At 46.8% G+C, this 23,713-nt stretch overlaps 1 protein-coding gene across 1 annotated transcript in view; it reads right to left on the reverse strand.

Annotated features, from left to right (window-relative positions):
• The window catches only part of LOC133107644 (rho guanine nucleotide exchange factor 26-like), a 32,587-nt gene that overhangs the window by 2,632 nt on the left and 6,242 nt on the right, over positions 1-23,713 (reverse strand). Inside the window, exons 7-14 of the mRNA XM_061216673.1 lie at positions 23,129-23,289; positions 17,458-17,610; positions 16,688-16,817; positions 14,224-14,298; positions 14,002-14,091; positions 11,018-11,172; positions 6,726-6,935; positions 266-336 (exon numbers count right to left, since the gene is read on the reverse strand). Coding sequence (XP_061072657.1) covers positions 266-336; positions 6,726-6,935; positions 11,018-11,172; positions 14,002-14,091; positions 14,224-14,298; positions 16,688-16,817; positions 17,458-17,610; positions 23,129-23,289 — 1,045 coding nt within the window. The remainder of the gene's footprint in view (positions 1-265; positions 337-6,725; positions 6,936-11,017; positions 11,173-14,001; positions 14,092-14,223; positions 14,299-16,687; positions 16,818-17,457; positions 17,611-23,128; positions 23,290-23,713) is intronic.

The following is a 23,713-nucleotide window of genomic DNA, read 5'->3' on the forward strand; positions in this document are numbered from 1 at the left end:
TCAATCTAAAGTATTTAAAACATATCCGTGACCCAGGACTTTATTTTGCTAAACAATTTAAAAGTAAAGCTCATAACGGTATAAAAACATGCACTCTCTGACATTTTGTTATATATGAATACACTGTAAAATGTAAAGTATAGACTTATCTACATTTGTATGTATGCACACTGACAGAGGAGGTTACAACAGATCATTGGCATTAAAAGGTTGCGCTACTTGACCACCAGGTGGCGGTGCGTCGCTGAGCCGAGGCCACACTCACTGGCTCTGTCCGCGTCCTTCCTGTCACTGCTGCTCTGCCCCAGGGCGCTGATCCAGCGGGCCCGCTCGTTCCTGTGGGGACGAGAGCAGAAACCCGCGTCACGCGGGGGAAAGGCCCAGAGGACAGTGTCTGCACTGAGGCAGCCTCCCAGACCCTCAAACTGCCACACAACCATGCCACTGCACAATTTCTCCTGCGTCACGCCATCAATGAGTAACCCAAACACAGTTCTCCAATTCGCCGCAAGGTACACCTTTCTATAAATAGGAGTGCATCGATACTCCTACTTTCCGCTTATTAGAACAGTTTAAAAAGATCATTTACAATCGCTCCAAGTCACTGAAATCAAAATCACAGTGACGAAACAACGGGACATTTGAAGCTGCACATACAGCTATATTCCCTTACTGCTGTCTCCGCACTGCGGCACACTGCCAAATGTTTGCACCACTTTGTCGATGTGTCCAGATTAGCCACATCCATGTCTTGTTGACCAGTCACCTCGACCAGTCGCTCAATTTTGACAAAATTTTGATAAGTTGCTCAAAGTTTTATGCACTACAAAGAATATGAACTTGCACAAGGACAAAGCCATTTGCAACAGTTATCATCGACTGAAACAAGAGGAGCAAACCATTATGAATTCAGCCCGATTAGCACAAGCATTTCACATCAGGCAGAGCAGTACTTAAGGGGGTGATGTAGACTGAGCTCTGCATTTGTATGCGCCTATGACAATGTGTGAAGGCTTAAAGTTAGTTCGGCTTGCTGTGCATTTGAAAGGCACTGCAATATGAAAAACACACACTGCAGTGACATTACAGATACTAAAATACCCCGAAACATTTCAGCCATTCTGCAAAGGGCTACTCCTCCACCAGACAAGGGAACAAGGGTACGGGTGGGAGGCGCGGGATAACGGAGCTGAAACGTGAGCCCCGGTTTCAGAACGAGAAGACTGGAGCGCATTCTCACAGGTGTGCTCTCCCTTTGGTCCGGCCTCCGCTTCCCTTTCTCACCATGGAGCCCAGGTGAGACGGCGGGTAGGGTTACCTGAGGAAACCGGAGCTCGCCCGCCGGAGAGAAGCCGCTCCGCTCATTCCTCTCTATTCCCCTTTGTTCCTGCGCGGCGCGACTTGCAGCGGAGCTAGCGCGCACGGAGGGGAGGGAAACGGCGAGGGAGAGAGACAAAGGCAGGGGAAGACGGGAACAATGTACGCTTCTTATGGGAAACGGCTCAGAAACTACCCGGTGACAGCGGTACCTAGGGCGCAGAACAGATTACAGATATCGGATTCACTCTATGTGTGTGTGTGTGTGTGTGTGTGTGTGAGAAAGACCTTGAAAATACTCCACACAAAAGAGCTCCTATGACTGAATCCCATTTGTTTGCAGTTCAAGCCCGTAAATACGGTCATGAGGCGGGGTAACAACATAAACACTTAAATCACCACTTTAGCTGTTTTCCATTGTGCAACTACAGCTTATAAAAACAAATGATGTTACAGAGTAAATAAAATTGTTATACAACGTGGGGGAAGTTAATTGATTAGGGTGTGGGTGGTGGAGAATGATCTCGCACTGTTACTAAGGCTCATTAATCTGGGCTCCCGCTCACCGGGATGCTGAATGATAACAGATAGAGCAGAAGCTCATGAATATTCATGTACGCTTGAAAAACCACCATCGCCCCACGCAAGGGTTGGCTGTGCGACTCCGGATCAGGCTAACAACGGTGAGGGAGAGAGAGTGTGTGAGTGTGTGAGTGTGTGTGTGTGTGTGTCTGTGAGAGAGAGAGAGAGAGAGAGAGAGAGAGAGAGAGCGAGCGAGAGAGCGCGAGTGATGGAAAAACAGCAGGTGTGTTCTGCCGCTCAAACGCACACAGAGGAATGCTGCTTCACGCAGTCAGACTTGCAGCATATCTCTGGAATGGAATGCATGATGACACGTCAGGCTTGGGGGAGGGGTGTCTAGAAAGCCATTCCCTCGCTTATGAGCCAAATGTCACCTACGACTGTCTACTCATCAATGCTGCACCACATTTCTGAATGTAAAACTAGTTTTATAAGCCCACACATTCTCCAACTTCCAGTACACTGGAACAAAATTCTATGTTAAAATCCTGCGCAATAAGAATGTGACACACACACACACACACACACACAGTAAATGTCATACTAAGATACTTTTTAACTCTACTACTCCAAATGGTTTTCTCAAGCTGTTCAACAAGTCATTCCACCCACAGCTGAGGAGTGCCTAAATCGCTTGCATTGTCCACCCACTATGATGGTTGCCTGCTGAGAGATTTCAGTTCTCACTTCACTGGACTGGCAATTTCAGGGTGAAAGAACTAAACTTCCACTGTAAAGAAATAAACTTCCACAGTAACATTTGGTCAGTTACTGATGACCGTAAAAGTATTTGTTTTACAATCCGTTAATCAACTTCACTGAAACCCCGATAAAATTCCTTTACATCAAAAACAGCTTTTCTTTGCCCATAAAATCATCTGAGAATCTTTTTGTGACATTTCCCTGAATCTCTCCTCCCCCTCAGACTGAATCCCAGACTGGTCCAAATGGTCCAAAAAGGATTTCCACGGAATGTGAAAGTCTGGAGCGCTGGCACTGTTGGACTCTGGCACTGTTGGATTGTGGGGAATTGTGCGCATCTGGCAGTCCTGATCAGGGTCCCCGTGCCTGCATGGTGACCCGGCAGTGGGGCACTGGGCCAGCTCACCACACCTGCACCCCAACTGTGCCAGCCAGAGAGGTGGTGGCTACTGAACCGAGAGGTCCCCACAGGAGCATGCCCAGGTTCAGCTTATATCTCCTTAAAGCCACGACCATACAGACTCCATTATCAAAGATTGGCATCCATAAATTCACAGGGACCGACTAAAAGATATAATGGAACCTTTCCGGTGTTAAAACGTGCTGTGGTGAATAAGATAAGATGAGATGTGGCACTGCCAATAGCACCCAATGGGTTACAGGTGGACAAACAGCTGGATATCAGGCTTACATTACACCCAGCCCATGTCATGTGAACAAATGTAATTTGTTCCTTCATGTAATCTGACATTTACTCTACATGATGTCAAGGGAAAGAAAGGTTGGCTATAATAAGCTTCTTTTTCAGTTTATGTTACAATATCAAAAAATGCATAATGGAAGCAAATAAAACTGATGCAAAAACAGAAGGTTCAGTTTTAAGTTAGCCAGGGCTCCTCTGGTTACCATGGTGTTAGCTCTTCCCAATGACATACCAAGTACTCACAGGCCATTGGCTATCATCAGTAAGAGATAAAGCCCCACCCCTGATTGCCACAAGCTGTCCTGTATTGCCCTGCGGCTGTAGTTTGAAATGACTTGTTCACAGGTGAGTGCTCTAGAGAAGAGCATGATAGCTCCTTGCACAGGGACCAACTGAATGGGAAAACTAACATTGCTGAATTGGGGAGGAAAAGGGTGCCATTTTCTTTCTAGAGAGATAAACAAAAGACATTTTGACGGCTTCCAGGCCCAGGGCCTAACAGGTCTTTGTCTCAATACCCAGCTCCCTGATCTTAGTACCTAACGGACCCCTGTCTGTGATACGAATCCACTCCCATTTCCAAGAGTTCACTAAGCTCTAATTGCTACGGTTAGCTCACAGGCTTATCTGTGGCTTAAGCTTATGAAAAACTATGCAGTGCAGCCGACATCAAGATCACAAAAAAAAAGCTTAAAAACAAAGCAGCGGTCCAGAAATCCAACTCAGAGGAAAACAAGTGAAAAAACAGATCAGAAAACCACGCCTTTTCCAAAAGATAAACAGAAGTGAATGTGAAACACACTGAAGCACACTGCCTTCTTCTTTGCTCACCAGAAGGGCAGCCCTGAGGGAATGGAGTCTTACCCCCTGCTCCTCTTTTCCAGTAGTTCCCCGAGTACAGCTTGGCCATTTGCCCAGGGTGACCAGCAGCATTCAGACTCACCCTCCCCAAGCAGTAGGGTTCAATTCCATTTTATTTGTGTAGCGCTTTTCACAAAGATGCTTTACAGAATTAAAGAAAGGAAGAAAAAAAAAGGGGAAAACCGGGGGAAGGTAGAGGGTTTTATCCACACCTGCAGCTGTGCGTGGGTTTTGATGTTTCTGACCAGCATACTTTAGCTTGAGATTACAAATATGAAACTGAATGCAGGTTAAATGAATGATTTGAAGTTGAATAACTAAGTTGCTAATTCTACATTATTCACGGCCCATATAAACAAAGCTGGGGGGGGGGGGGGGGACTTTGGGATGGACTTGGGGGAACCCACACCTCTAACGGAAGTCTCCTGCTGGAGCTCCATCACACGGCATGCTGTCTGAGAGAGTCCTGACTGGACTGCAGTATAACCCTGTATAACCCTGCAGTATAACCCTGACTAATCAGGAAAAGTACTCTCTCCCGGTATAGGGTAGGTTTACAGCTCTACAGCTTGTTGATAAAGGACTATTCACATGGCCCTGCAGTTAATATCGCACTGAACTTATTCATGGAGACCAGAAGCCGAGACACCCCTGCTCCCGCCCCTCCCCCACCCTGGGGTACAATAATCCCGAGCAGACGAGAGGGGAGGGGAGGGGAGGGGGGGCTGTGGGAACGAGTGGGCCTGACAATAGGCCACTGCCCCGAAACCACGGTAACAAGGTGCCGCGGGACGCACCGAAAATGAGACCAAGAAGAATGGCTCACACGGTGGGGGGCTGGAGCGAAACTCTTGGCGTAGGAGGGGCTTGATGATGTCACAGGGCACAGAGACTTTCTAGGGAACACGGGGGATTTCCGAACGGCAGGGAACAATCAGCATTCCCGATTCAGGCGACAGCATCGTTTATGAACAGGTTCACTTGGCCACAGTCAGCCGGGGGGCAAGACTAGCACTGCGGTGAGCTACGGATAGTTATGGTGCCAAATGCCCATTATGTGGTCCAAAAATAGAGGCAGAATTTTATTTAGCAATTTATTTTTCCACTAAAGAATGATTTTGTTTCAAGCGTTGTTCAAGGTGTTTTCTTAGTACTTTTCCTGATAATCCAGTTGGAAATTCACTGGAATCACGATTTAACGCCTCTACTGTTAATGCAATTTCATAAAATCTTCTTTCATAACATAAAATTCTAAACGCGAAAGCACATTTGATTAAATATTTGATGGTCTGATATTTTTCAGTGCTGTGGCAGTTAAATGGACTGATTAAATGATTATACCAACCAAAGTCCACCACCTTGATTCAAGGACATTCCAATCGGTTAAATGCACCATGGAGCAAGGAGGCTTCCAGAGGAGACTTCAGGGAGGACACACAAGCGCAGCTCTATTTTCTATTATGATCCACCTCTCCACATCTGCCACGTCAGTAATTGACATTGCTTCAAACTGACACTTGACTGAGCAAGGATATTCCATTAGCCCAATTACATGCTGCCTCAATGCCTCCGTCCTCATATTCCATCCTTTTACTCGTGTCCTCTGTTGGGTGCAGCTAAGGAGTGAGGGAAGTACATTAGGAATATGCAAGGAGTGAAAATAAGTGATTGGAACGAGCCCTTGCACCGCAGTTCACCCCATTACCTCCTATGTGCACCCCCACACCCCCACACCCCCACACCCCCACACCCTGCACTCCTCACTCAGACAGACCGCACTGTCCAACTCCAGACAGCTATGTTTGGGGGAAATGTCAGCTTCCCCCTGACGGGAAATGAGTGCTTAATGAAGTCATTCCCTAATTTAACACTCATCCCACCAGTGACAAAGGACCTTTCATACCACCTCCACAATTTAAAAAAGACAAAGGAGAAGAACACAAAGCGCAATCTGCAGCCCTGGAGAAGCACAATCTTTTCGTGGGTGTTGAAGGAATGCCACAAATGGGCAGCTGCTGTCATTTCACCACAATAATAACAACAACAAAAAACAAGCGGTGAAGACAGGCTAAAGCACACTCCAGCTGCCTCTCCTCCTCGTCCCTCTCCCTCTCCCTCCTTCCATCCTCCTCACCCATCGTTCAAAAGAGGACTCTGACCTGTCCAATAGGTATTTGTGCATTAGACAGGCATGAGTAGACCTCCTGTCTCTGCATTATGATTCACCCTGTAATAAACCTGCATGTCAATAAATTACGATATTACAGCATAGTAGAGCAGTGGCAAGATTCACCAGTGTGTGAAAATGCACCGCCATCTTCGTAAACACAAAATGAGCGGACATTGTGTGGATTTTATCTGAAGGTCTATATTCAGTGAAGTTATTAAGACAATGACTGTAAGACCTATGGGGTTTAATTAGCTATAGCTTTGCTAACGGTGGGAGTGTATCAGTCTGTTGGGTTCCATAACCCATCGTCCAATAGCAGTAGACACAAGGACACAGTCATGTGCTTGTGGGGAGAGTGGGGTGGAGGTTGGTGGTGGCTGCAGTACTCACAGTAGCTCCGCCCCCAGGACCATGGGCACCTTCTCCCCAGAGTGGTTGCTGCGGAACTTGAGGCGGAACAGGTGACTGGCCGCACTCTGCCGTGAGGTCAGCATTCCGGCTGTGGTCCGGACCGGAGAGAGGTTGAGGTCTTCCGCCTGGCAGTGCCCCACCCAGATCTGATCCCGCAGGGCGTAGTCGATCACGGTGTAGCTGTCCTCACTGCCGAGAGAGCGGGCAGCGGTTAGTGCACCCTGATGGAACGCAGGAAGGAGACGTTCACGCCCCTGCCAAAACTCTCAGGCCTCTGCATGATCAGACATATCCCATGAGCATGTGGGTCACGCTATCTGACAACCTCCCAACCCTCCACCTTTCTGACTCACATCATCTGGAACCCATTCGCATGGAAGTGAAACCAGGTTAATCTTACCCAGGAGGCGAAGGGGGAATGTTCCTACCAGGGCTTCCACCTATAGCTTTTCCCCACAAGTTCAAACAACGTAGAAATCCCCGGTCACTGGTGTCACATTTCTTTTAATATGTGCTACTGTGCTCTGCTAAAAACATAGTCTGAACTCATAAGCTCCTGATTTAAAATAGCCGCATTCATCCCAGGATCCTCTGCAACTAAGTATATCTGGAGCTGCAATGATATTGCGATTCTCCAACAGCTACTCTTTGGTTAATGGGCTCCTGGCTCTCCCTCCTCAACCCCACGGTCTCTACGGTCCTCGTTTTCCGGAAGGAGAAAGCGCGTTCCTGATGACCCGTTAGATTCCACCGTCCTCTGCAGAGTTACAGAGGGGGAGGAGCAGCACAACCTCATGAGACGCCCCCTAAACAGCCCTCCTGATGGGGAACATCAGCACCCCGACTCAGGGCCCTCAACCATCCCTCCTCTTCCCCTCTGAGAAACCACACACAGCTAGTGTTTTAAACCCTTGTGCAGGACAAACAGCCACTCCTGCAGGACCAATGGTCCCAGGCTGGCCTGGTATTCAACTGGAAAAGTAGAAAAAAATACTACACAAAAGCAAAGAACATCGGGCACCGATTTCCCAGCGAACAAGAGCCTAGAGCCAACTATCAACCCAAGGTTCATGAACAAACAGTCATCTGAGACCGGTCCTGGGCTCACAGGAAAACCAGGTCAATCCTGCACTGCTCCTGTTCTCCACACGTGCAGCATGTAAATCTGCCACCTTCCTCACTTCAAACCGCCGGGCGCCCCTTCATGTTTACAAGAGGCTAACTCAGGACATACCCACAGACTGCAGAAACAGCCTGCAGACTGATGCAGCTTCTGCCTGCGCTACAGTTCATCTGGTTTCAGACAGATCGGTCTCTGCTGGTGTGGTGGATCAGTCACGGCTACACCAAAACTGACCTGAGGCAGCAATTTAAGAAATGCTAGGAATGCGATTCGAGTTTCCACAGCGGAAAAGGAGAGGTGAGCGAAAACAGTACAGCACAGATTTATTCTGAAGGCACCAAACGGAAGACTGATCACTTTCCATCTGAAGTGATGGTGTGTGTGTGTGTGTGTGTGTGTGTGTGTGCGCGCGCACATGAGATGCAACTACATTACCTGTGTGCATGTGCATGCGTATATAATTCTGAGTCAGTCACATGATTCACAGATAAAAACAAGCAATGCACTAAAGAACGGTGGCAGCCTTTAGCTCAAAGAAAGACTGCCAGTACTGAAAGTCTCCCGACTGGAGCACTGGCACCGAGCTCATTTTAACACTGTCAGTCACACGCAGAGTTACAGCAGAACCATGGCCTCTTTCAGCCGCTTTAAAGTTAATTATTCATGCTGTTCCCCCACTCTGCAGTCAGGAGGACATAGCTGCTGCTCTCTTAAGGGACTGTAGTGGGGTATATAAATGCGTTGCTGTACAGCACTCTCCATTTCCTCAGAGAGGCAGTTCAGTTTTTACACGGCGGTCTGAGTGCATGCTGGGAGACGCACCTTCCTGCTGGAATGAGAAAAACGTGGCTGCGTCCTGCTCTGGCTACCGTCTGATAACCGGAGCGAAACCATCTGCGCCATCACAGACGCAACACAGATGCAATCTGGCCTGGTGAGACTTAACCCTTTAACCTCCCAGCTGCACTGAACCCAACATCCTGCCGTGCGCTACAGCTAAGGGAGCTAGTGTAGAAAAGCGAGGGCAGCTGCTTCCTACTGGAAATGAAGTACGCAGGCACACTCAGAAGAGCACACGCACGAGCACTCGCATGCATACCGCACCCTGGTGCTCAGAGCTATGCCTTATTTACTTTACTCGACTTAAGGAATATTCAAAGCAATCCATACACTTTTTCTGCGGTGTGAATATTTACTGTCTGCCACTGAAGTCTCAGACCAGCAGAAAATCAAACAAGAATGGGAGTTCAAAAGGTCCTGGAAAATTGTAGCCGAAGTGGGAGTCGGGCAGTAATTTCTGTCAAGTAAACAGTCTCGCTAAACGCAGGATAGGCAGAGTTCAGCACTCACGACAGGGCCATCTCCTGGGACGTGCCGCGACTGAAATTTATGGTGAAAAACTGAACAGACCTGAAACAACAAAGGCTAGGAGAGGAACACAGCCAGCTGGTCATTACCGGGAGTTACATAACTGTCCCAAAGCCTGAGCTAGGCCAGAGCCGGGCTCACGCGTTTCTCATTTCTTTCAAATCCCAGAGGAGTAGCGTGACACTGCTCTTCGGCTAGCGTGGGAGGCAGGACATCAATATTGCAATTTGGTCTCAAGTCATAAAGCCAGAGCCTTCCATCATGGAAGGAGCTGGAACAGAACTTTCTGAACACTCTGTTATTTTCCAGGAAAACGGAGGGGAACAAGTGGAAGAGCAGCAATCTGTTTCACAACAGCAGGGACGAAAACAAGTTTGAGTAATTAGGACCATATCACTTCCAGTACGTCTGGAGGCTCCACAGTATGTGTACCACTTATTCAGACAGACAGTAAAGGAAGCTCCAGTAGTAGCTTAAAAACCTTAACTATTTGCACAACAAATGAACACAAACATGTGCGCATACAGATACCGGATGGGGGACAAAAATAAAGAATAAAATAAATCACTGACATCGGTCTGTGTGACTTCTCAGAGCCTGGTCTTATTATGAATGCATGAGTCAGGACATACGCATGTCTGAGCTTTGGTCTGGTGATGATCTCTGGACCCAAAGTCCCATTTAGTTGGACAGCATGTTCTCTCATGGGGTACGACCCAAGTAGCCAGATGGTTGTATGATCCAGGCCACTGGTGTCTGTTTAGTGAGGTATTTGAATATGGCAATGCATCTGAACAACCAGTAAACATCCTGCTGAACATGGGCAAAGTGTCAAAATTTTAACAAAGGTGACCTGGATAAGGGTATAGAGTATGTGAAGTAAATAAGTATTTAAAGAATTCACTCATGGATGGCTGATGTTTGTCACACTTACTAAGACACTGTTTCTTAAACAAAAACAAATTTAACAAAAAACAGATGAAAAAAGCAAGCCAGCAGGAGCAATTCCCTTTGCTGTGTTTGTCCATTTTGGCTGTACTGTCAGTTTTGAATCGACAAAATAAATGATGCAACTTTGGCGCAACTATGCAGTAATACTCCAGCCAAGGTGTGAAGAAAGGTGAGTAAAGCATAAAAAAGGTGATGCAAAATGTACGAACCCTAAGGAAAGAATGCCGAAAAGCATGGCTTTTTATCAATACATTTTTCATATTTTCTTCACCTACATCTGGCTTGACGAGAAATACTTCTCACCTCTTTAAGGAAAATGAAATTCAGGCATCCCTCTTACCTCACTTACACTTTTGTTACAGACATGTGCCAACACGACGGTGCACAATTTAGGAATGACTAACCTGAGTGAGGACACCCTTCTGAGAGGATGAAGAAAGTCATTCATAATCCAGGAGCATAGGGCAAAGACATGCTATGGCACAGCCTATTGGCACGGGAACAAGACAATCAACGGTGTTTCCCCATAATTCCTGAAATCACCTTCAGGACTACATCAAAATCTGCAGACAATCCTACTGTATTTCCAATACCTGCCATTTGAAGCCATGCACTTTTTCGAGTAAAATTCTGATTTCCAGACCCAACGGGACCATGTTAAATGCACTTTTTATCAAATATTAATGCACTTGTCGCCAGTAACTAAACTCCGGCATATTCAGGCCAACTGGGTTAGGTTGTCGGTTGCTCAAACCACAACCACAATCACAAGCACGCCCAGAAATTAGATGCTTTTCTGCCCAGAACAACTTCCATGTGAAAGACCCACCTCTTCTTCCTGGTGACGATGAGTACATCGTTGAAGAGGAAGAAGTAGACCTGCTGTCGCGAGGTGCGCTTCAGGAAGATGCCATTCTCCTCCACGAATGCAGTCAGCTCGCCTCTTTTCACCATCCAGCGGGACGAGGAGACCAGGGGGAAGGGCTAGGGAGAGATACAATCATGTCATAAAGGACTGGGGAGAGATACAGGTGGTTATATACATCTGCCATGAGAAGAGGTCAGGGGAGAGAACCTTGTATTATCTACAGAGTTTAACATTCAACTCATACGTTTCTTTTTTTGTTTTTTTCTTCCATTTTTCATATTTGCTCAGTATTCCACAAGCAACTTACCTTTTCCTAAAACTATTAAACAGAATAAGCCTTGGTATTATTAGGGCGGCGTAGTGGTTAAGGTAAATGACTGGAACAGGCAAGGTTGGTGGTTTGAATGCCAGTGTAGCCACAATAAGATCCGCACAGCCCTTGGGCCCTTGAGCAAGGCCCTTAACCCTGCATTGCTCCAGGGGAGGATTGTCTCCTGCTTAGTCTAATGAACTGTACGTCGCTCTGGACAAGAGCGTCTGCCAAATGCCATTCATGTAATGTAATGTAATGCTGGTCATTATTGATGACCCAATGGAGGCCTGGTATTGGCAATCTGGGCTTTATGCTGAACCTCAAAGTAAGATTTTTCTAAATATTCAGTGATATTCCCTGATCTGTCAATGTCGATATTAAAATTTTAACATATTTGAACACTTTTCAAAAACTCAAGTGAGTGGGGAAATCAAGTACGAGAGCAACAAAAAACTTCAGCGAGATCCTGGGAGATGACCTCCACAGAACTAACATGCGACTTTGATCGAATGCTGCGACTGCCACAGGAACTGCTTTACACCAGTGCTATTGTGGTTCTAAGTGCTGGACAAGCAGGAACAGCTGTATGAAAGTGTTCCCCTAGCACACCCACGACTCTTTAGTCATCTGTCCACTGCACATGCTCACAAGCCTCTGGGCAGTAACCCACTGGGCACGCTCACAGCTCCTGGCATCCTACTGAGCATGCTCAGAAGAATCCAGACATCTGCGCATACCAGGTGTGTCCGGCACCACTTTCCCACACTGCTCTTGCACACTTGTGCCAGTCGAGAGATAAGGAAACGCATTTGTGCACGCGTGAGAAAGGAAGACCGTATTTGTGCATGCGTATGGACTCTGTATCCAATGAGAGTGTGCGCTTGTGTGTGGGAGAGAGGGAGCATGGGAGAGCGCACTGAAGTACCATCACCTGCGTTTGTGATGAAATGTGGAGAGAATTCCGGAGATATCCCCGATTCCAGAACCTTCTGCAGAGCACACAGCTGCAGGGTGTTATGGGGGGTGGAGTTCACCCCCTCCTGCAATCATCTCTTGTTTCAGCAATAACACAACCACACATTGGACCAACATGAGTCGTGAGTGTGAGTGAGTGATAGGGCATTCTAACAGTAGCTCAGCTCCTCAACCATACCAAGCCCTGTGCACCACCAGCCCTTAACACGACCTGAAGGGAGCTGCACAGAAGCCATCTTTCACAGACTCATCTGGTCCCTCACAGCAATGGCCATGAGGCTGCTTTACTGGTGACGGTTTGCTGAGTCATGCCCATAGACAGGGGAATGGTGTAAAAGCAGGATCTGCTCAGGAAATCCGATTAGAGGACTTGCTGCCCTGGTTTTGTTGGAGGAGCAAAGAGCCCATGCAGACAAAGACTGTATTAAGCAGACAAGTACACAGCATCGAAACCTAAAGTATACTGAATCTGCAGAATGGTCTCCTCAAAGGGAGCACTATAGGGCCCATATATCAGTCTCATAGAATGACAAGCCAGAACATCTGGGCTTGAATCCCAGGTATGGCACCATGTTGTAGTTGTACACGTACAGTATGTAGATAATCTACACCCAGTTGCATTAAAAGGAAAACATGTAGAAACCAAAAACATGAAAGTTGCTCTTTATAACCATGTCAGGTAGGCATATGAACAATAATTATAATTATAATGATAATAATACTTATGAAACACTGTAGATAAGAGTACCCATTTAACAGTTATATAATGATAACAATATTTAAGTACCTGCATATATCCACATGCACAATCATTTTATATGCCCACACATTCACATACACACTCAAGTATGTGTGTACTCTAATGTTTATACTTCCATGGCATGGCAGAGTCTGTGTAATGTTTTTGCCTGCAAGCAAGCACACATACACACACACCCCTGAAGGCCCACCTGCACGCAAGCACACATATGCGCACACACACACACACCCCCCGAAGGCCCACATACATACGTGCACACACTCCTGAAGGCCCACCTGCACGTAAGCACACATACGCACTCACGCACGCACACACGCACGCACCCCTGATCGCCCACCTGCCCATAAGCATACGCGCGCGCACGCACACACACACACACACAGACACACCTGAAGGTCCACCATCAGCCTCCCTGAGATCTGCTAAAAAACCCACACCTCATGTCACCGTTCTCAAAGTGCTTTCTCAAGGCTGTGTGGTAATGGGAGTCGTGTAAAACAGCTTTCCCCCACTACATTTCACTCCACATCAGCTGGAGATCGCTAGCAGACAGGAAAGGCCTTGTTGAACCACAGAGGGGAGAAATCTGTCAGTCACTTCACCAGACATCCGTGCTCTAAGAAATGAGCAGCACTGCATTTTCTCCACGGCGGTGACCCCACACTCTGGGGACAAAGCGAAAGGACGGCTGCCAGGCACCGTTCAGACTGAGTGGCACACTCATTATACGCCAGTGAAATCAGGGGTATTCATGAGAACAAGGCAGCCCTGGGATAATCTTCCTCCAAACAAGTGAACAGGGTCAATCACAGACAAAATAAAGACATCAGTCACAGATCATGAAAACTCATCAGTCATAGACAGGCCAAAGGATCAGGCTTAGGACCCGTCTCATACCTTGATTTTGAACTCCAACTGAGAGTTGATGGTGTACATCATCTCAGTCCTCTCCATTCTGCGGGCTCCTTCATTACAGTGACGCACAACCTGCACACACACACACACACACACACACACACACACACACACACACACACAGACACACACATAAGTGGTTATTGGTCTTAATTAAACGTGAAACAGCAGATAAAGATACAAAATATCAGGTTGATTCTTCACCTTGCTCACAGACTGAAGGGCCTTCTTGCAGGCATCGTAGTGGGCAGAGTCTTTGGGGGTCTTCTGACAGATTGTCTGTATGGGGAGGGGCAAGAGAGTTCTGAGACTCCAGTCTCAGGCAGAGACAGAGATGAAAGAATCCTGATAAAAACTAATATAAGTGTTTATGTACTTAAGCTTATATCAAATAAAAATCCACTTAGGAAGAAAGCTGTAGTTGTTTTTAAAAGCTTTACAAAGACCCGGCTTGCTTTTTCTCTCCATGAAGGGCCACTTCCAGATTGTGTGTCTCTCCCTCTCACCCTCTCTCCTCCTCTGTCTCTCTCTCTCCATTACTCTCTCCCTCTCACAGTAGGATATTTCAGACAGTCACTCTAAACTGTTAGAGGGCAGGATTGAAAGAGGGAGGAACTCTGAGCACACTTCCCATGAGTTCCACCAGCTTTAAGAGACCCTCAGAGAACGAAAGCGAGAGAGGGACACGGAGGGGAATTTCACAGATTAATCCTGGGGGAGCGGCCTGCCTGGTGTGATGGAAAATCTAGAAAACCTCAAATATCCAAGCCCACATAAACTTTATATCTCTCCTCCTTTTCCATCTGAGAAAACCCTTACTATTTCATTAGTATAGTAGTCACAAAAGTTAGTACACAAAATAAAGTCAATTTTGATAAAGTTAGCTAGCAGGACCTTCTGTTGGGTGTCAGAAGATGGAAGAGTGCCACATACTGTAGCGGTTGGCACCCACATCAGACATTGACCTGCTTTTATTCATCCAAACAACACAATGTGAGAATCCACACTGTGGCATGAACTTCAGACCTGGAGGGCTGTCACAGATTTTAAATACATCAAGTCGGCCACAGTTACGGTATACTGACAGCTGCAATATTTGCTAGGATGTGGCGAGCTTAAAAGGACTTTTACAGAAGACAGCTCCAGGCACATACAGCTCAGGCCATAGCATTGGTAGGGTGGATGTGTCTCAAGGTCAGTGCTCCATTGTCAGATCCGGAACAGTCCTGTTATGGCCAGCTATGTGTAGTGTGTTAGCAGAGCACTTAAACACTACGGTCAATGCTAATGCTATTGCTATCTTTAAGGCCATCACTTAAATTGGCAAAATAAAACTGAGGTTGGAGGAGCAATGTCCAATGTCTGTTAAGCAAACTAAAAAATGAATTGCTTCAATAAAATTAATATTGAATAAAATAAAATAGGACGGTAAAACAGAAACGGATAGAAGCATATTCCTTAGATCCCCAGATTATTTTCAGGGTTCAGCAAATGAAAAATCGCACTACCTTCCAGGCATGCCTTTCTACATCAGTTAAGAGGCAGAGAGATAAACACAGACTGAAGATCTACACACTCTAAATCCAGCAGGCCAGAGATACAGCACAGAGGCCCGGGAACAAGGCCCTTGTATCGCCGGAGCAGTCAAAACAGCACCGTTAATCAAAACAGACCACAACAGAAGGAGAGGAGCGAGAGAGATAGATATTTGGGATTTAAAACCCTTAGAAAGAACAATTCACATATCTCATGCCCTGAGATAAAAATCACCACCGCCCTCCCCGAAAAAGAACATCAAAAAGGGGAGATAAGGGGAAAGGGAGACAGACTTACGGACAGTTCAGATGAATCGAATCAAACAGTAAGCGTTATGTAACAGTCCAGGCTAATTCCCTTTGAGCAGACACATATCTCACACTCAAACACTTGTCTACTGCCGGCCCTCATCCTCCACAGGACCCAAGTCCTTTCATATCTTCAGCCTGCTGGCATCCCAGTCCGTCAGCATTATCTGTCCCTGTGACACCTGCCACGTGATTACCAGCCCCCTGCATGTACTTTCATTCATTGTCCCCAGGGTCATATTACTATATTGCCCTTGTGTGTTAGACCACAAATCATCCCCTGTGATGTGTCGCACCTTTATGAGCCCCGTGTGTCACATCATTACCCGTCCCGTTATGCGCTTTGCATCAAGTCCCCTCCCCTTTGAGCCATTATCACCATTTGTGCTGTGAAGCGTGTCACACCATTACCTTTCCCTGTGATGTCTGCGTCTCATTATTACCAGTCCCCTGTGACATCAGTACATAATCCTGGCAGGCTGTTCGGTCAGGGGTAGCATACCCCCGAGACAGCCGCAGTGAATGAGCGCGTCACCCGAAGGAACAGAAAATAAAAGGGATTGTTCTGTGCTGCAGCAGCGAGACTATGGACAATAAATGGACAGTCAAGCAGTGCTTAGTAACATCCCAGCTGAAATGTGCAGGTTGCTGTCAGCCTGCTGCACATGGGCAGACTCTTCTCCCTTTCCAACTGATGTAGGCCTGAAGAGCAGCCGCAGAACAGACACATGCATACGGAGACAGACGTGGGTGTGTCCTGAGCAGAGATGGGCCAATAAGAGGCAGAAGAGGGAACAGGCAGACAGGGACGGGGTGGCACTCACGTCCATCAGCAGCGGGAGGCGGGTCACCCTCTGCATGGGCAGGATCAGGAACGAGATCATGGGCAGGTTACGGCAGTCCTGGTGGCTCTCAATCCGGGTCAGAACCTCTTTGAAGGACGGGTTCCTGGTGCTACATGGAGAAATGGTCATTCTCGGTCAATGGTCAACTCTTAAAATACTGTTGGGACCAGTCCAACCACTCCATTCCGTGCATCTCTGACAGCTGAATAAGTGACTAAATCCTCATTAAAAAAAAAAACACCTGAATGGGCTTGCAGCTCACACCCACATCTCATTCAGATTCAGAGTGGAAAAATGTACACTCAGTCAGTGGGGGCACATTAGCATTGTGTAGATGCTCACGGGACAGAGATGAGTCACAGAAAGTGCTGCATGGTAAGGGCTCTAGCAGTGTGGGGCAATGCCAGAGCTCTGATACAGCCACCGTGTGCAGTGAGTCAGGGGAGACACCTCAGATTAATGCGCCCCATCGCAGTGATTACACCCCCAGGAGGGAGGGAGAGTCCCCACAGCACTGCCTGTCCAACATCTGAATCATAGCGCCATTACTACTGTGTGTGCTTCCGTTTGCGGGCCGCACCACCATTACTGGGAGTGGAGGGGAAGGGAGGAGGTGTGCAAGTGTGCTTTATGGCTATGAGTGGTCTAAAATGGCAAGTATGTGCTATGCGGGGTCAGAGGTTATGAGGTCAAGAACTAAAGCCTGAAAGGCACAGGCAGTCTATGGGGGGTGGTAGCGCTATGCTTACACAAGCCTCTGCAGGGTCCGCTGTTGGTACACCTCATTGGAGCAGTAGGTCACATAGGGGTCAAAGTTTGACTGGGCGTGCTTGGCCACGATGTCGCTGATGTCATCGATGTAGAAGTTATGCTGGTGCTTCTCCTCCAGGTCACTGAAGAACCTGCAAAGAGGAAGAGGAGAGGACAGAAGAGGAGGATGAGAGGATAAGACGACTAGTCGGAGATAACAGTAGCAGACCACCCATCAAATCATGAGCAGCTTAGCACCTTGTAATTTAGTCAGGGCACAAAGGCAGGATGCACTGACGACACCCAGTTTCCAGCACGGTCCTGACATCACAGATCAGGAAGGGTCCAGAATAGATGAGGAAACACCGGACTTCCGGAAAACAACGGCACAGGTTTTGAAGGCACGCTGGATTTATGGCCCATGACAGCGCTCCTGTCCCCAAGGTAACAGGCAGGAAGTGGTCACGCAGCTGCGCCAGCATTCTTGGGAAGACGGAGCCATCTGTGGCGCCACCCCGTGACCCCGGCAACAGCGACCTCTATTACCGGGCCCCTCTCTGGGACACCGGCCACTGAAATCATCTTTCTATTCCTGAGGACGCTGTCACTCTGTGCCATTTTGGCCTTCCCCCGAAGGGCCGGGCCTCGTACCCTTCCTCAAGGTGTGCACAGCCCTTTCGGTTCTGTGGCCGCAGTCCGGTCAAATAGGTAAACATTCCTCAAAGAGAAACTCTTTGCACTGACCTGCTTTTGAGGCACGTTCAACTCAAGTTCACTGTGAGCGGCTAGCTTTGAACAGCACCTGAACCTGAACAATGCACTGAGCAAGCTGCCAGCGCACCATCAAAATAAAGGGGCGACATCAGCTTTCAGCATATGTGACCTGCTCTATGATAATCAGTCGGAAGTAAATTATGTAAAAATTACATTTTTCTTGGCTGTTTTAGGCTTTCATCTTCATTTTGTAGAACAATATCTTGGCTTTCCGAATCTGTGTGTCTTAATGCCAAATTCATGGTAAAAACTGATGCAAAAATCCAACCATAAAATGGCTTAATGATAAATCAAATATTTAATATTCTTATTGCAGTTGTACTCATTATGTTAGCCTACATTTGTGAAAGTTAATCAAGTTGAATCCACAGCATACTGTATTTCATCATCTTGCGAAACAACAGGCCTGATGCAATGGAAAGCAACAGCACAGAGGTGTGCGTCTTCAGCCGAGATTAATACAAGGGAAGCTTTGATGCTAAAGGTAAGATCCGCTTATACTGGCCATAAACGCAAGACAAAAATGGCTACCACATATCCAACATTGCTTCACAGCAACGGTGAAAAACCTCAGCTAGCTTGGGCCTCAGCTCCACTGTCCCATCTTGGTCTTTACAGAATGGTAATTGGTTCTCAACATTCTCCAAGCCTGGCTCATTAGAGGCCACTGGGTTGGTGGGCTGAGACAATGCGTAGACAAAGGTCTGTTCCCATGTGTCACTCAATAACAGAAGCCAATAAGTGAGCAGAAATGGTTTCCATTAGAAAGTTAAATATGCGCACAGCACACAGTCACATTCATAGTCAGGAAAACATTTACATAATCTGATGGCAAAACTTCCACCCTCCACCCTAAGGAAAAAAACCCCCGCTTCGTTCCATTTAAAATCCAAAACACGTGTGAGAAATAGATATGGGGTGGCATGCGAATACAGAGGAAGGACTTATCTGTACGGAATATCTCAAAGCCGGTCACCGATACCCACTAGCAATGGAGACTGAGGTGTGAAGCGGTGCTCCTGCTTGTCCTTGACCTCCCAGCCCTACTCCATGAGGGCCGGGGTAAGTACTCTTCATCTACAGCAAACCTCAATAACACATCACATCAAAACATCCTGCTAGACCGGAACTACAGGTAGCATTCTTATGCACACTTTGATCCACTGCAAGTTTCTGAAGCTGAACAGAACACTTACTGGTGTACGTGCTGTTCCAGAGCCAAAATAATATTGAAATATCGAAAGAACATCAATAATATTTAAAGTACAGCAGGAACACACGTACTACCATCACACAGGTATGGTATCTAAACTAAATAGGGTCAGCCACAGCCCAACCATTAACTTGGGAACTTCAACTAAAAGTATTTAAGAAATCTAACTCCTAAAGTAACTGGTCCAGTGAGACCTGTTTTAAGCCTACATTGCTATTTAGTGCAGCCAGTCAAGTCAGCCCATTGCACTGGGGAATAGCTACGTGCAGCAGGGGAGTGTCCTACACATCAGAAATGAGGTCAGCACTGCAGGTACAGGAGGCCGCCGTGATGGCTGTCAAGCGATGTGTCCGTAGGGTGGAAAGTCGACATCTACAATCTATCTTTCTCCTCTCAGTATCTCTCCTGGTCGGATACTTCACTCAGTAACCGCCTTTATTGAACCAGTCTCCCCGAGGGCCTTTCAGTCAAGGAAACCCACCCACCAGACTCTCCTAATACAAATGTCAGCAAAACATGCTGAAAATGTAGGTTATTCTTGCCCAAGATGATTTTATCACAAACATGAAGACATTCCACAGAAAAGTCAAACTCAATAAGACTTCAGGCTGAACTGATCCAGGAGGAATACACACAATGGAGTGAGTGTTTCTCATCCTTCTCTAGAATTTTCTTGCTATGTCTGTTCAATGTTCATGGTCAGTTTCTGTATGAAGGAACACTCAGTCAGGACACTCAGAGGTTAGCTACTGCTGAACTGTGTGTAGCACTGAGGAGTATGTGGTGAGAGGAGCAATTGACTCTTGACTTGGAAGTCAGAATTAAATTGCAGGGGGCCTCCATATTGGCCTAAGAGGGCAGGCTGTCCAGCTGTCTTTTAATGATTATTGACGTTAACCATTGGGAGGAGATGACAAAAGCAATTCAATCAAGGCTGTAATTAAGAATGGAGAGAGGATAACTGCCTATGTCAGCTGTCATCTCATTCACACCGCAGGAGTTGACTACACAAACAGACTAGTCAAATAATCAGGTCTGTATTAAGGAAGACCAGGAGCATTTTCTCAGTGATGACATTCAGCGCAACCACAGCCAAAAATCACATCTGCAGCAGCTTAAGAAACAGTGTGGTGTGCGCGCACCTGTCCATCTGCAGTTGTGTGTGTATGTCCTTCACCCCATCCATACGTGCGTGTGTGTGCACATGTATTTTGTGCTTGTGCTGGAGTATTCAGTGTAATCTTAGATGGAGACTGTTATATAGTGTGCCTGATCCCTCTCTGCCCTAGTCAGGATGCTATACATGCCCCCTTAACCCCACCCCGTCTCTGCATCTGGACCCATGCCACCCCACCAGTGCAGAGCAGGAGGAGCAGAACCCAATGAACTCCAACTCCTACGCCTCCGCATCCGGCTGCCTTATTTTCCTTTCCCGAGGCTGCTTTCCGATGCGCACTTCGGGCACGGAGCCACGCCGATCACGCGGAATGCTGCCAATGCCGATAATGATTAGACTTTCAACCTTCTCACCCTCGAGGGCTCGGAGAACTTTACCCAGAACAGGCAGGGCAAGCCCAGCGGATGATCTTCTTCAGCACTGCTGCCATTACGAAACAGCGTGCAGCAGAGGGCCCGATAACAGGAAGAGGGAGGAGATCGAGGAAGATGTTCCTCAGCACAAGGGAATGTCACATTGCTGGCAGGCAGCCAGTGAGGTGAGCAGTGAGCGCGTGCCTACATAGGACTGTGGTAGGGACACAGACACCCACAGGACATTTCTGCAGTGTGGTTTAGAGGGCCAGTGTCTGGCAAACACAGTCAGCAAACTCAATATGCCCTGACATGCATGCACAGGAAGTCCAATTCTGCTCAGAGAAACACAACCATGCATGTGTGCACCATGTTCTGCTACAGACAGGTTCTACTTAGACAGACAGACCTTCGGAAAACCTCTCAAAATGACTTACGGTATGTGTCGTGAAGTGTTGGTAACAGCTTACAGTTTACAGTCAATCCTGTTGAATTATCACTCCGGGCTGGCAAATGCCTGCATGACAGTATTACTCCCCCACCCAAAAAGAAAAAAGAAAAGAAAAATACTGCAGGAGATGGAGTCTAGGCACCATACGTATTGACCCAGCATGCACAAGGGCATCTCTTTCATTGGAAGAGGGTGCATGACTGTGCTACACCAGCAAAACACACTAGCGTGGTTGTTCTTGCAAGGTCTGGTTCTGCCAGGCCAGATGCAGTGTCCCGCCAGTTGCCGGGGGGAACAATGTATACACAGAGAGCACAGGGACTGAGAACTGCTAAAGGCCTGGACAGAATGCTCCTGTTTGTCACCACGGCAGCACAATAGTGGCTTTATCAGGACAATGAAGTACGAGCGTCTAGCACCCTGCCTGCTTATTCTTCAGGGTAAGACCACTCCCAGTAGTTTCATATTTCCTGTAGTTAATATCGAACTGCTGGATTTAAATATATACTCACACCCTCAGACCATCGCTTCCCTGACTAAATCCAAAATAATGAGGAGAGGCCCTGGGCTAGATTAAGCAGAACCTATAGATATAAATGGCAATTTCCACCCACCCAGAACAAACTACCATCAGTGGTACTGTACTTTAGCCCAATGCCTCCTGGGGGAATACCTTGGAAACCATGGCAACACTACACTGCACAGACAATATTTACACTCACTTTGTTTAAACGCATACATTTCAATTATTAACAGGCTGCCTTTGACCCCTCCCATTCCGGATGTGTAGTACTTGAGTAAATATCACATGTAAAATACCCATTCTTTTAGTTGCATGAGATATTAAGATCTCCATTGGCTTTAATGCACAATCTACACACTCTTTTCAGCCTGAGACTCAAGGTTGGTATCCGTTCTGTCGCCTACCTTAAAATGGTTTTAGACTCACCTTGCCATCACTGTAAGGTAAAACTACACTACCCACACAGAACAGATTTTCCTATGCCAAAAAGAAACTGGAGAAACTAAAAAATCTACAGAGCAAATATACACAGCAACAAATACAAGGAAACAGATGGAACACTAACACTAAACACAAAAACAAGAGTACAAATGCAAAGTTAGTAACTTATGGTTCTAGGACTATTTCTTAGGTAAACTATAGAATACACCACGTGTATTGAGTATTACAGCACATACTGTAATGCAAAGTTTGTAACTGAAACAGCCATGAGGTAAATAATAGTTTTTTGTACTGAATATTTCATGTTATTGACTATTTGATTGGCTGAAGGTCATCAGCTCAAGGAATGATGCTGACATGAAGCAGGCTTTGATCTCTCTGGCTCAATCCAGTCAAACAGAGAAACACTAGGGCCAGCGTGAGACCTTAAATCCAGGACACACACACTCCCAGAACATTGGCTTGTGGGCTGGGAAATCACCCAATTACTGATATAAATGTATCTGAAGACTTATTTGATTAGTACATAGACTTTCCTGATTACATAATTTAATGGTCACAGTGCAGTTCTCAGGGCAAAGGTTCACAGGAATTCTGCTGAAGTAGCTTGCTAATTACCACCACAAGGAGGGAAAATGGAATCACTTTTCAAAAGGCAGACCAAAGTTTTGAACACTTTTGCATACATGTCAAGCTCACCCAGGGAACATTTGAAAGGTTTTAAGACTCAGGGCATACTTTTTGCTAGCCTCACACACGTCAGCGATGTTGGAGAAGAGGTGGTGGCTCTCAGTTTTGGTCATGGTGTCACTCAGTTCCGTAGAGTTCTTGAACATCCGGACAAGGATCTCCAGGCTGTGAAGGTAGGAGTGCTCAGAGGAGATGACCTCAAAGATCGCCTGTACCAGATGGAAGGGAGGGAATAGGCAGAGTCAAAGAAAGGCCTGAGAGATGAGAAACTCTTACTTCTCCATCCACTTGTTTATTTATTCATTGTCCACTCTTAAAGAGAACCGCTTCAAAGATCACCATTTATTTATCTAAACATCCGGGAACCCATCCATGTACTGCCTCCACATCACTCTACTCTTCTATCACATCCTTTGTCTGTTTGGCGTGTTTTTTTGTTGTTTTTTTTACATTTCCTCCATTTTATACGGTTATATTTATTGGTCTAACGGGGTCATCTGCCCTTCCCCCACCAGCTCATGTACACTGTACTCCCAGAGACTTCCCAGGATGCACTGCTTCAGGGATTCTGGAAAGAGTGTTCCCACAGTGAAGAGGCCAGACTGGCTCCAGAGAACTGGAAAGACCACAACC

This window comes from Conger conger, chromosome 13, assembly GCF_963514075.1.
Source record: "Conger conger chromosome 13, fConCon1.1, whole genome shotgun sequence".
Classification (NCBI taxonomy): domain Eukaryota; kingdom Metazoa; phylum Chordata; class Actinopteri; order Anguilliformes; family Congridae; genus Conger; species Conger conger.